Source organism: Hemitrygon akajei, chromosome 4, assembly GCF_048418815.1.
Source record: "Hemitrygon akajei chromosome 4, sHemAka1.3, whole genome shotgun sequence".
NCBI lineage: Eukaryota > Metazoa > Chordata > Chondrichthyes > Myliobatiformes > Dasyatidae > Hemitrygon > Hemitrygon akajei.
This window is the reverse complement of record NC_133127.1, coordinates 34321281-34335737: the sequence shown is the minus strand read 5'-3', so window position 1 is coordinate 34335737 and position 14457 is coordinate 34321281. Positions and strand designations below refer to the sequence as shown.

The window sequence follows — 14457 nt, the reverse complement described above, 5'->3', positions numbered from 1 at the left end:
GCTCAGGGAGTGTTGCATCTTCTCGGAGAACAGCCTAGATATGGGCCCCACATCTAAAAAAGCATGTTCTGGCACTGGGCAGGGTCCAGAGGAGGTTTATGAGAATGATCCCTGGAATGAGATGTGTTTGATGGCTCTGGGGCTGTACTTGCTGGAGTTTAGAAGAACAAGGAGGGATTGCATTAAAATGTACTGAATACTGAAAAGTTGAGATGAAGTGGACAGGCAGAGGATGTTTCTAATAGTGGGAAGAGAGTCTAGAAGGCAGAGCCTCAGAATACAAGGACCTACATCCCTTTGAAACAGAGATGAGAAGGAATTTCACAAGCCAGGAGGCCAAGTCATTGGATGTATTTAAAGCAGAGGTTGATAGGCATTTAATTAGTAAGGGTGTCAAATGTTTTTCAGGAGAAAGGGATTGAGAGAGAAAATAATATCAGCCATGATCGAATGGCGGAGCAGATTTGATGGGCTGAATGGCCTAATTCTGGTCCTATGATTTATGGTCTTAGGTCTTGGGTCTGTGAAGACCCGGCACCACATCCACATAAACAGGGCGAACAAACGTCATTAAGTTGTTACTTGTAGTCTGCACATGACTGTAATAAACTGTAAAGGGTGGACACAGCTCAGCACATCATGGAAACCAGCCCCCCCTCCCACCCCCATGGACCCTGCCTACACTTCTCACTGGCTCGGTAAAGCAGCCAGCGGAATCAATGATCCTATCCCGGACATTCTCTCTTCTTCCCTCTACCATCGGGCAGAAGATACAAAAGCTTGAAAGTATGTACTAACAGGCTCAAGGACAGCTTTTACTCTGTTATAAGACTACTAAATGGTTCCCTAGGATGTAAAGATGGGTTCTAGACCTTATCAAACTATCTCATTATGATCCTGTATCTTATTGTTTTCCTTCACTGCACTTTCTCCGTAGCTGTTACACTTCATTCTGCATTCTGTTATTGTTCTACCTCAATGCACTGTGTAATGATTTGACCTGTTTGATCAGAATGCAAGACAAGCTTTTCACTGCATCTCTGTACATGTGACAATAATAAACCAATCCCAAGGTGCAATTTGCTGCAGAATGAGGGCCATACACAACTGTAGATCAGTGGAAGTGTACGGACTGTTTCCCAGGGGTATCAGGGATATGAGGGTGATACACAATTGTAGATGAATGGAAGTGTACAGACTATCTGAGGGGTATCAGAGATATGAGGGTGATACACAACTGCAGATCAGTGGAAGTGTACGGACTGTTTCCGAGGGGTATCAGAGATATGAGGGTGATACACAATTGTAGATGAATGGAAGTGTACAGACTATCTGAGGGGTATCAGAGATATGAGGGTGATACACAACTGCAGATCAGTGGAAGTGTACGGACTGTTTCCGAGGGGTATCAGAGATATGAGGGTGATACACAATTGTAGATGAATGGAAGTGTACAGACTATCTGAAGGGTAACAGAGATATGAGGGTGATACACAATTGTAGATCGGTGGAAGTGAGCGGACTGTTTCCGAGGGGTAACAAAGATATAAAAGCTTGCGTTTTTGAAGAAGTTTATCAAACCTGTTTACAAGGAGCCCTTGAACTGTAACCCATTACTAGACACTTTCAGGTAGTGGAGTCAGAAAAGCTGCACGAACACTTCTGCTGCCAAGGGATGTACTATGCTTGTAGGAACAGGGTGTTGGTAACTGGGATTAGTACAGACACCATGAGCACGCTGGGCAGAGCACCTGTTTACTGCTGTATGATTCCATCAGCATGCATCGTCAGGTGAGAACAGACTACTGATACCTCATATCTCCTTGCCTACACTCTGTACTCACCCAGGGGTACGGAGATACGGTTTCTAGTATATCACGTCCATTCACGAAGTGTACGCATAAACTCGACGGTCATGTATGACTCAACCAGAGAAGGCATCACAAGCTGACCCGGTGTTCTTTCAGCTCTCCATAATATATTCTCACTTTCGTTTACATATTCAGTTCGACTGTCTTTCTTGCTTATGTTACTAGGAGTAACTAGAAATGGGGATCTTGTCTGTTTACACCTGTCTCCTTCCACCCAAACTATCAGCAGCTATATTAACAAGAGAAAATCTGCAGATGCTGGAAATCCGAGCAACACACACAAAATGCTGGAGGAACTCAGCAGGCCAGGCAGCATCTATGGAAAAGAGTACGGTCAACGTTTCGGGCCGAAACCCTTCAGCAGGACCCGAGGTACTTGCATTCCGTGGATTACTTCTCCCTCCGCGTTCTAACAGCTACACTAAGCTCCCTATTCAAGTAGCTGCGCAGTAACTAGCCCAAAGAAGCTGAATTTAACAGTCAGAAATCTCATTAACCAAATCATACTTGTACACAGATTTTGTGAAGAGTTTGCTGGTTTCAAGCAAAGCACTTGTTCCTCTAAGGCACTCTCTGGATCGTTGCCTAGTACTGAAAAACTCAACATCAGAAGTGTCGAGGTAGCTCACTTCTCATAGCATGTAACGTGCTCTGAGGTAAAGTGATCGCTTCTGAATTGAAAGGTGCAACACCAATGTTCCACTAACAGCAACAAAGCCGGTGACCATTTCTCACTGCATTCCGTAAGAAGGGAGTGTCATCCGCAAGCTATGGCTAACATGGGGGGGTGTCATTTTAAGGCGATTGATGGAAAGTATAGAGAGGATGTCAGAGGTACACAGAGACTGGCAGGTGTGGGGAATCGACCGGCTAGGGGTGGTGGTAGAAGCAGATACATCGGGGACATTTTAGAAAGTCTTGGATAGTCACATGGATGATGGGAAAATGGAGGGCTATGTAGGAAGGAAGGGTTAGATTGATGTTGGAGTAGGTTAAAAAGTCAGCACAGCATTATAGGCTGAAGTGCTTATACTGCACTATGTTCTAAGCTCTCTGCTGGCCTTTCCAACGGGGAAGTCCGATTCTTAAGGGAAGGTAGGAGAAACCGAAGGCTCCTAGATATCGGTACAGTACCTGTGTCCTCAGTCCCATCGTCATCGTCATCTTCATCATCACCCGAAGATAAAGAATCTGAAATACAAAATAAGCCTCTTAACAGTGTGACACCAGAAGAAGAATGCAAGTTGGAATATGTCAACTTGCCAAAGTTTCTTCCAAGGCACCATCTACAATCCTTGACCTCTACAGCTTAGGAGTCGACTTCGAATGGAGTAAACTGTCGTAAGCACAAATATATTTCTGCATGGGTGAAATTAAAAACTTCCTTGGCAGAGCAGACTCAATGGGTCAAATGGCCAAATTCTGCTCCTATTCTCATGATCTTACGGCCTAATGCCCAGATCCTGAAAAATACTGAATTTACATAATTTTACCAATTTGACTTCGGAGATAGTGTAAGGCTCCTATTTGTCAAAATAAATTCAGAGTACAGAATTGTGACAGTGTTCTGATACCCAATAATAAAGCAAGCCTGAATTTGTAGATCACTTGATTTATTGTTCTGATCTCTCAAAGTGCTTCACAGCCTAAGGACTGGTGCTGCTGGTACAGTAAGTTTTCACGTACCGTACAGCACTGAAAAGCAAAAGAGCGAATCGGCTCTGACAATGTAGATTCAATGAGAAATACTGGCTAGGACACAGGGAGAATGGGTTTTCTCTTCACTAAAGGGTGCCAGGAAATCTTATATATTTATTGGGTTGTTGATGTAAAAGATTAACAGGCCATCAGGCCACCATTTAAATTCCTCAGCCAAAGGCCTGATGTCTGGATCTCCGAGTCCGCTGAAGGTCTGTCTTGGGGTTAGAGGACTGTGTATGTGTGAGGGTGTGAGGAAGGAGCAGGGCTTGTGTTGTTTCTTGGTACGCTCTGTTTTGTTGTGTGTTCTGCCGAGCATTGTGGGCAAGCTATGTTGGTGCTTTAACGTGTGGCGATGCTGGTGGGCTGTCCCTAGCACGCCTGTGTGTTGGCTGTTAACGCAAACGATGCATTCCACTGTATGTTTTGATGTACAGTACACACGATAAGTAAACTGGAATCTTGATCTGCTACACTGAATGGCAGCTTAGACTGTATGTTTATGTTTCTGCAGTAACAGGCTCAAGCCTAGCTCTTAACTCAAAGACCTTTCTGTTTTCAAGGTGAAGCTCAAGATTAATTGTCATTCAACCATACATGACCACAGCCAAATGAAACAGCGTTCCTCCGGGGCCACAGCACTAACAGCCACACACACAGAACAAGGAACATAGAAGATAACAAGCACATAAAAAATAGCAGTGAAATACAATCGCACAAAAACATTAGTCCAAATCCCTGAGTCCATGAATGTTGCAGCATTCTGTAGTCAAACACAATACAGCTTGTCGTTTGCCAAGAGGGCGTAACAGCGACTCCAGCATAAACTTACCATTATTACTTATCGGACCTAGGCATCAGTGACTTGGTCAACATTGATTGCTCAACACTAACACCTTTAAGAAGGGGCTGATGAGTTGCACTCTTGAACTGCCCCCTTCCTTTCCAGTCCTGATGAAGTGTCTATGCTGACTGTTTATTCCCCTGATCTCCTGAGTTCCTCGAGCATTTTGCGTGGGTTGCTATTGAAAGGCTGCAATTTTGGGGACGAGGCTTCTGTTGAGAAGGAATTCCGCAATTTAGCTCCAATGACGACAAAAGAGTAAGGATGTACTTCAAAGGTTACGATGGTGCGCCACTCGGCGAGAGAACCCGTGGATGCTGATGTTCCCATGTCCATGCGTTGCTTGTGGTAAAGGTCGCAGATCTGGGAGGTACAATGGGTGAGTAACTTCGGTGCATTTTGTAGATTGCATGCACTGTGGTCGCAGTGCGTGGGTAGGGAATGAATGATCATGTTTCAGTGAGTTAGCCTTTACCTGCAAAAGAGTTAACGGACCCTCTATCCGAAGAATGTAGAGTATTTTTATTTATAGTTTTAACAGCAGTTTTTATGAGTAAAGGAACCACGGATGTTATACTCTACCCTTTTAAGAGGAAAGTCTGTTTCTTTCCAAACAGTGGGTCTCTGTGCATGCTCCGAGCACCTAAACAGAAACTGCATTTAGCTGCAGTTTCACAGATCAGTTAAATCTGGCTCTGGCACGTTTCCCGCCTCCTGCTTCCAGGCTCATTACGCATGAATCGAGGTTTTGAGCCATTCTGCTCGTGCTTTCTGCAGAATGGAACCTGTACAGAATCATACGCGTCGGGTTCGTTCTCAGGTCTCTGCAGGGCCAGCAGATTGGGAAAGGTTTCTTATCAAAAGCTGCACTCTCGAGGGGGTGAGCTTCCATCACGGCAGTCCTTACTGGACGTGGGTCAGATCAGCTGTCAGGCCTCACACAAGAGATGGACGCTTGGGGGAGGAAGAGCCTCAGTACATTTTATTGGCCTCTCCTCTTCTTCCTTCACCTCACCATCTATTTTTAAAAGCTACTTTTTCCAGAGTCTGTGTCCTACAATTATTACCCGTTCCTGCTTGCGCTTGAACTTGAAGAAGCAAGAGTTAACCATGCTAATGTGTCCGGAGTCACTACAGGGCCAGGCGAGGTGAGGATGGCAGATTTAGGTGGCACAGCACAGTGGCACCAATCCAGCATCTCCGGTCCTATCCCGACCTCTGCCCGCACAATCGCCTGGGTGCTCCAAAGACTCCTGCGTCTTCAAAGATGCATGAAATGGACACTGCAAATTGTCGCCAGTGTGTAAAATCCAGGGGGGGGGGGGGGGTGTTGATACTTACACAGAATAGAACGGGTTAAGTGCAGGATTTCGTGTGAATGGTCAGTATGGACTTAATGGGTCAAAGGGCCTGCTTCTACACTACTACAACCCGATGCGCTTCCCTGGAGGCTACCAGCACACCAGATATGTTTTCCCATGGGTCTGCGATCTTGTCATCAGAATCAGTCAGGTGAGATCGGAAGATGCTGAATACGTCTTCCAGAAGCTCACACACTTCCCCATCATTATACGGTTATCAGGAAAAACATAGATATTGGCTGAACTTCCCATGATTCAGGACATTTACAATGACAGGTGTGTAAAAAGGGCCTGAAGGATCATTGGGGACCCAAGTCACTCCAACCACAAACTGTTCCAGCTGCTAGACGTACAAAAAAGCTGAATGAACTCAGCAGGTCGGGCAGCATCCGTTGAAAGAAGCAGTCAACATTTCGGGTCGAAACCCTTCGTCAGGGTTTCAAAGGGTTTCGACTCGAAACGTTGACTGCTTCTTTCAACGGATGCTGCCCGACCTGCTGTGTTCATCCAGCTTTTTTGTACGTCTTGATTTGACCACAGCATCTGCAGTGTACTTTGTGTTCCAGCTGCTACCATCTGGGAAACGGTACTGCAGCATAAAAGCCAGGACCAACAGGCTCCAGGACAGCTTCTTCCACCAGGCCATCAGACTGATTAACTCACACTGACTTGAGTGTATGTCTATGTTATTTTGATGGTTCTATTTATTATAAATTATTATGATTGTACATTGCACATTTAGACGGAGATGTAATGTATGTGAAGCGTGTAAGAAATAAAGTCAATTTAACTCAATCTTTCCAGCTGCAGATTTAGAATCCATTCATAGAGGACAAAACGGAACAGCTTTATTTTTGATTGATTCATTTGGATTGCTGGAGAGGCCAACTCACTACCCATTTCTAACTGCCTTTGAGAAGGTGATGGTGGGCCAACTTCAACTGCTTGCAGTCTGCTGAAGGGAAGTCAACAATGACATGCAGGATCCCAAGAGTTGAATTCAGTAACGATGAAGGGCCTCTGACATACTTCTATGTCAAGACAGCGAGCCACTCAGACACGCGGGAGAAGTCCACTCTCTCATTAAGTGACTATAGCACATTTTACTGACAGTAACACAACACGCTGGAGGAACTCAGCAGGTCACACAGCATCTATGGAAGAAAATGGACAGTCGACATTTTGGGTCAAGACTATTTCTCCCCAAAGACCTGTCCTGAAGAAGGGTCTTGCCTTGAAACGTTGACTCCTTAGATGCTGCGTGACTGGCTTTCTGTGTGATGTTCCAGATTTCCAGTATTGCTGGAGGAAAATGTGGAGTTGATGTTTTGGGTCAGCACTACTCTTCTCAGTTCTTCCACTCCTGTCCTGGAGAAAGGTCTCCATCTGAAATGGCAACTGTTCATCTCTCTCCATCGATGTGGCCTGACCTACTGAGTTTCTCCAGCATCACGCGTTGCTCGATTTCCAGCCACTGCAGTCTTTCTTTTACAAACATATAGGATGTATTAGTTCGCCAATCAAGTGGGCTCCTGATGACCCAGTGGCAAATAAAGGGGTTTTTACCCATAAAGTTATCAATGGTAATAAAATAATTGGAAAATATACCATTTTTAATTCACAATATCTTAAGACCAGTCGCAGCTAATGAATTATTCTTGAGATGTAGACAACATCTTCAACAGTCCAGCATCCCTCAATTCTGCCTTGAAGTGCAGCTTAGATTACATGCTAAAATCACTCCAACAGGCCACAAATCCTCTACATTCTGATGCACAGGTAAATGTGCGACTGACTGAGCAGTGACTTTATCTTTAAAATTAATAAATTTCCTTTGTTACAATCAAGAGACAACTCCAGTTCATATCCTTCCTGGCAAGCACACTTGGTGATTCTCCTTGAGTTTGCAATAATGTGGTTTGACTGCATTTGCCTGACAGGTGCACATTTAAGTGGAGCAGAAAGTGGGTGAAATATCTTTCACACAGAGAGCTCTCTTTCATCAGCCACTTGATCAAATCCAGAAATCACTACCAGCGCTGTGCACATTGCTTCGATTGAAAGCAGCTGCTTGAATCACTTAGCAAGTCAAGATGCCACACTACATAGTCTGGCAGGGTTTATACTTGGGCCGAGCGCTACATAATCCAGCAGGGTTTATATTTGGGCCTAGCACTACATAATCCAGGAGGGGTAATATTTGGGCCTAGCACTACATAATCCGGCAGGGTTTATATTTGGGCCTAGCACTACATAATCCAGCAGGGTTTATATTTGGGCCTAGCACTACATAATCCAGCAGGGTTTATACTTGGGCCAAGCACTACATAATCCGGCAGGGTTTATATTTGGGCCTAGCACTACATAATCCAGCAGGGTTTATATTTGGGCCTAGCACTACATAATCCAGCAGGGTTTATATTTGGGCCTAGCACCTCATACTCCATCAGGGTTCATGTTGTTCGGAGCACTGAGTGCCTTAAACCTGGTGGTTATGGAGACAGACGACATGGAGCTCACTCACATCAACCTGCCTGCAGGGCCTGAAAGGAGAGGCTTGGGAGAGAAAGGGAGACAAGTTTGGGAAGGGGAACTTTTCTCAGGTCTCGGTCGAGGAAGGTCTTGGAAAGTGGGGAAGCAAGCTGGGAAGGAGAAGAACAAAGAGTAGGAAGGGAGCAGTAAGATCTGGGAAGGAGGCAAGGAGTATGATTCACATGTGGTCCAGGGATCAGAATTACGAGCGAGCCCTAATTTACTCCAGCGGGATTCCAAATAAAGGATTAATCAGAGTACATAAAACACAGCTGGTTTCAATATTCACGTACTACAGTTAATTACCTTTCAATCAGTCGTCAACAATTGGAAGCCCAGAGATCCTCCATACACTGTGGTCATTAGAGCACTTCTTCAGGAAAAGCAAGTCATCGCCCTGTGCAGGGACTGGCCTTTCCTTCACACCTCGCACACTGGTACAGCACAACCCAGGGTGCTCTAACAGCAAGGCATGCTGGCTGGCACTCAGCACCCACCGCTGGCCTTGTACCCCTCGCTGTCAGTGCCACAGTGCCCAACAGGTTGGTGATAACTCAAGTGAGCAACAATAGAGGACCATTAATTATAAACAGAAACTGCCACTAACACCCAGGAGATCAGGCAGCGTCTGGGGAAAATGGAGGGTTGGCCGAGGTCAAGGAGTATCATCAGAGCTTGTTGACATTGACCTCAAATGCTAGCTGTGTTTTTGTCTCTAGCTGCTGGACATCCCCATCAATTACTTCTTTGATTTTGATTTCTGGCATATGCAGGTTTTTTTTGTTTTTGTGGGACTTTGAATTCATTGTTCCTTTAAAACAAGCCCTGCTTTAATGAAGCTCTGATAATGGCACACTTGCTGATTCTCTGGACTATTAACACCAAAAGACACAATAATTTTCACTATATTTTAATAAATTTTCCTTTGAATCCACTGTGGTCAAATGGGTTATTATAAAAAAGAAAAATTACTGTTTAACTGGCTACCAAATGATGTATCTAAATGAAATACAGAACAAATGAGAACACGAGCAATACTACTACAGTGCTATAAAACTCTGTATTAATTCCTAATAGTTATCAATGGAGGAATTCATCCAGTGTACACAGCTATGTTCTTTTGATTGACGGTAAATATACAAAAGCAGCGCAGACAATAGACTGTCTTCCTCCAAATCTTCACTTTCATTGTAACATTCAAGATGGTTGTCAATACCTTCAAATTCCTCCTAGTTCCTAACTTGCTGAAGCAGTGAAATTGTTTCCTTTTCACTCCCGGTTGTTTCTGGCACTTCCAAGCCTGAATGCTTGAATTGTCTTACTGCTTGTTTCTCACTAACTATCAGTGACAAAAGTCACTGTTTTTTGAACACAATCATATACAACTGATGCAATTTAAAAACTAAGCACGGTGTAGAGTCTAACAGCCACAGATTGCACATGACTGACGCTAGGTATAAAGAGTTGGGTAACAGTATCCTGCCCAATTAAGCAGCATAGGGTCCCAAGTAAACAAAGGGAATCCTGACTACTTTCTCAATTAGTTTTTGTTCTTTAAGAGCTTTCCCAAATAAGCAGCTGGTCTGATTAACTGATGGCCCAATTAATCCAGGGGGGCGGGGGGGGGGGGTACATATCTGTCCTATTTGACCACATATACAGTATATAAGAGAGAGGGAGAGGGAGAGAGACCCTGGGTTCTGGCTGCAAACCTACCCAGTTCTCAACCCCTGCTGTCCCTGAACCCCACCCCCAACTCGGGGACACACTTGGCTCACACTCCCGAACACTGGTTCACATTCCAGCCAGTCAGATGTCAGGCTATCTGCGTTTAGAAGAATGAAGGGGTCAGGAGCTCAGTGAAACCTATCAAATATTGAAAATCCCAGATAGAGTGGATGGGGAGAGGATGTTTCCTATAACCGGAGAGACTAGGATCAAAGGGTACAAGCTATCCCTTTAGGACAGAGATAAGGAGTAATTTCTTTAGCCAGAGATTGGCAAATCTGTGGAATTTATTGCCACAGACAGCTGTGATGGTCGAGCCGTTTGGTACATTTAAAGCAGAGATTGATAGGTTCTTGATTTGTCAGGGTGTCAAAGGTTACGGTAGAAGGCAGAAGAATGGGGTTGAGGGGGAAATAAATCAGCCATGATGGAATAGCAGAGCGGACTCGATGGGATGAACGGCCTCACTCAGCTTCAATGCCTTGTGGTCTAAACTTCAACCTTAATCAGAACAATTTTACTGCCAAATGCAAAACCATGTTGAGTGTGCTATCTAACCTTCCTGGATTATGCGATTCATTTTTCTCTGTAAACTAGTGCCTGTTGTCATTCCATTGGGAAGTGAGGAACACAGTAACTGTTGGGGGGGGGGGGGGGTAAATTTGTTTTCATTTTCAGGAGGGAAGAACCAGTTAGTGCTCACTCATTCATAAAGACAGCCGGAACCCATGTACTTATCCGAGCTGGTTGTTTTGTCCTGCATATTAATCACAGGAATAATAAATCTCAAAATGCTCTTTACTACCTTGATCTTCATTTTGCAATTTATCTCAGGTAATATTGCATTTGCTACCATCTTGTAGATTTTCTCACTTTATTCCTGGCCAAAATAAACTTTTCTTCTTATTTAAATCTTGGACCTAAGGTGGGGTGGAACACTCTTTGTAATTTGTCCAAGTTAATCCTCCAGTGGCTCAAATGTCTTCCTTTCCCTCTCTGACTATGGTGAATGCATAATTTGATGCTATGTTGGAAGGCAGCTATGAGAATTCCTCGCCTGCATGCTGCAAATTCCTAACGATATCCCCTTAAGCCTAATGAAACCCACAAAGATTCTGCAAACTTCTGATTGTGAGAGGTCCCCTAGAATCAGGCATTGCTCATTCTTAGCACTTGCCTTGTTCTGTGCTGACATGGCTCGGCTCAGCTCAGCTTTGGCAGACCTGAGTTAGGGAGGGTAGGATTGGCTAATGTCATGTTATTGTTGGATTTGAGCAGATTATATCTTCTTTAGTACAACAGCAAGATTGCTCCTTTCTGCCAATATTTGATTGCAATGAAAAATTACAACTCTGCAGTAGGCACCGTTTCCACACCATTTCATGGGCTCTCATGCGGGAGAACTGTATCTCCTTCAAAAAGGCTCAGCATGGGGTATACTCGGTAAAATTCCACCTTCCCCAGAATACACCGGTACAATTCTACTCTGTCATCGTCAAGAGCATCCTCACATCAGCCATCATTGTTTGTTTTGGAGCAGCATTCTCTCACAATATACAAAAAATGCAACAGACTGTCAGGTCAGCAGAAAAAGGCTACTGGCTGCGGCCTAGCATCACCGCAGGACTTGTAGGTGCCAGGACAAAGAAATGGGCAGTAAAAATCATTGTGGACATTATCCGCCCAGCAAACTACCTTTTCCAAAAGCTTCCTTCCGGAAAGCGCCTTAGGGCTGTTAAAAAAAAACTTCACACCATTTAAAAAATACCCCCCAGGCAGTTAACCTGATCAATCATTCTATTAGCCCACCCCACCCCCCTCTGTCTATAACTCAGTTTCTTCAATCTCCTATAAACACTTTAAACCACAGCAAATTCCTAATACATGTAAATGTGTATGGTGAATAAAGCTGATCCTTGATCCTATGTAAATGAAGTAGAGTGAGGCATTAGGTCACAGGCAAAGACACCAAAAAGCATGAGGTAGATTAGGGGAGGCAGTTCCCCTTTACCCCCACAGCAGCACGTGCCATCTACTAATTAGAGGTATTCATTTGTTCCTCCAGGAAAACTAGTTACATTGCACCATACCAAACTTAATAGGCCTGGATTTGATTCCCAGGCTCATCTGCCAACATACTATCAGAAAGATGTACAAACAAGCTGGATGAACTCAGCAGGTCGGGCAGCATCCGTTGAAAGGAGCAGTCAATGTTTCGGGCCGAGACCCTTCGTCAGGACTGGCGAAGTTGACTGCTCCTTTCAACGAATGCTGCCCGACCTGCTGAGTTCATCCAGCTTGTTTGTACGTCTTGACTTGACCACAGCATCTGTAGTGTACTTTGTGTATACTATCAGAAAACCCTGTGAGGAAAAAAATTAGTTTCCATTGCTGACTGCTATTCCACCCCATCTGATTACAAGTACCTAGATGAAGCAGACAGACTGTGACAGACCTACACTGCATTTCCTCTGGATGAGCCCAGCGATCAGCTCTGCTCAATGCCTGGTCACCAAACAGTACTACCGGCACTCATTATCGCCAAACAAACCCGCAGAGGCTGGAATCTGGAGCAAAACTAAACAAACAGGCTGCAGGAGGAACTCAGTGGTTCAGACAATTTCTGGGGAGAGAAAGGGACAATCGATGAAAATTTCCCCCCACCGATGCTGCCAGGTCCTCCGAGCTCCTCCAACAGTTTGTTTTCTTGCTCATTAGGCAACTGGATTAGAAACTGATATGAATGGGGACAGTAGAATGGTGTCCCAAGAAGAAAGATGAATGGGAAAACACTGGTGAGAAAAAAGTCTATTTCTTTAGTCAATTTTCATTAAATATTTTGCAGAACACCAACTTTTTCAAATATTTATGTGTAGTTTTCATTGGTTCTATTGTGTTTCTTTGTATTTAGTATGAATGCCTGCAAGAAAATAAATCTCAAGGTGGTATAGGGAGACAGGCGTACTTTGATAATAATTTTGAACTTTCAGTTTCGAATTACCCACTATGAACCTCTCCCTGCTTCCTGTATGTTTTCTTGACAATGATCAAACTTATTTAGATAGTTTCCAAAGTGTGTGATTACAAGATAATGTGGCATTCCAACACTTCCTTCATTTTTTCTCTGAAAAGACTGAACGTGAAGTTGAAAAGATTAAAGCTCTCATCTGGGGCTATGTGAGGTAGAAACATTTTCAAGCTATATTCTCTTTATTTTCCTTCTGAAGACTGCATAACTTAACAGGGACACTTCTGCTTTTCTTATTTCCATTTCGCTTACCTGAAGATTTGTTCAGATGGGCTTTTTCCACTGAGGTTGGATGAGACTAGAATTAGGGGTAATAGGTTTAGGGTAAAGGTGAAACATTTGAGGAACCTGAGGGTAATCTTCTTCGCTCAGAGGTGGTGGTGAGAGTGTGGAACGAGCTGTCAACAGAAATGCGGGTTCAACTGCAACATTTAAGAGAAGTTTGGATAAGCACATATGAATGGGAGGGGTAGCAGCCCAGGTTGGGACTAGAACACCTTTATGTGCTTTATTTTACTTTAGTCGTTCCTGATACCGGGTGAACAAATAGTCTTTGGGGTACTGCAAGTCTGTGTCTTTGCTGTTGCTTTTCTGCACACTTGAGTGCTCGGCGGTGGGTGCCAATGCTTTTGTTTTGCCGGTGGGGGGAGGGGGATCGTTGCTCGCTGCCGCTTACGCACACGGGAGGGGCTCTGGGGTTCTAACATTTAACTGCCATTCATTCTTTGGGGGCACTCCTCTGTTCTCGTGGATGTTTGCGAAGAAAAAGCATTTCAGGGTGTATATTGTCCACATTTCTCTGACATTAAATGTATCTTTGAAACCTCTGAGATCTGGGCCACACTGGAAAGGCTAAAATTTATGGCCCATCCCTAGAACGGCATATCAGACCATTGTAGAGCTAAAAGTGGATCACATCAGTACAGGTCTGGAGTCACACACAAGCCAACTCCATCACGGGCATAGCCTCCGCAGCACCGAGGACATCTTCGAAAGGAGGAGGCATCCATTATAAAGGACCCTCAGCATCCAGTTCATGCCCTCTTCTCAATACTACCATCAGGAAGGAGGCACAAGAGCCTGAAGACACACACAATGCTTCAGGAACAGGTCCTTCCCCTCCGCCAGCGGATTTCTGAACGGTGCATGAACCCATGAACACTACCTCACTATTTTGCAACTTACAGTAATTCATAGGTATTGCACAGTACTGCAGACACAAAACAACTTTCACAACATGTCTTTGATAATAAAACTGATTCTGATATTAGAGGTTTCCTTTCAAAAGAATATAAGAATATTCTTAATGCACTATTTAATAATGTATAAAAAGAGCGATGAAACAGATGAATTTTCATGGCATTCCAACAGATTTGCAGGTTAGACTCCTCATTC

At 44.2% G+C, this 14457-nt stretch overlaps 1 protein-coding gene across 9 annotated transcripts in view; it reads right to left on the bottom strand.

The window, feature by feature from the left end:
- Positions 1–14457, bottom strand: part of LOC140726206 (fibroblast growth factor receptor 3-like) — a 271549-nt gene that overhangs the window by 54636 nt on the left and 202456 nt on the right. For all 9 annotated transcript variants that reach the window (XM_073042271.1, XM_073042272.1, XM_073042270.1 and 6 more), the window contains one exon: positions 3006–3062. In XM_073042271.1, the coding sequence (XP_072898372.1) occupies positions 3006–3062 (57 nt within the window). The remainder of the gene's footprint in view (positions 1–3005; positions 3063–14457) is intronic.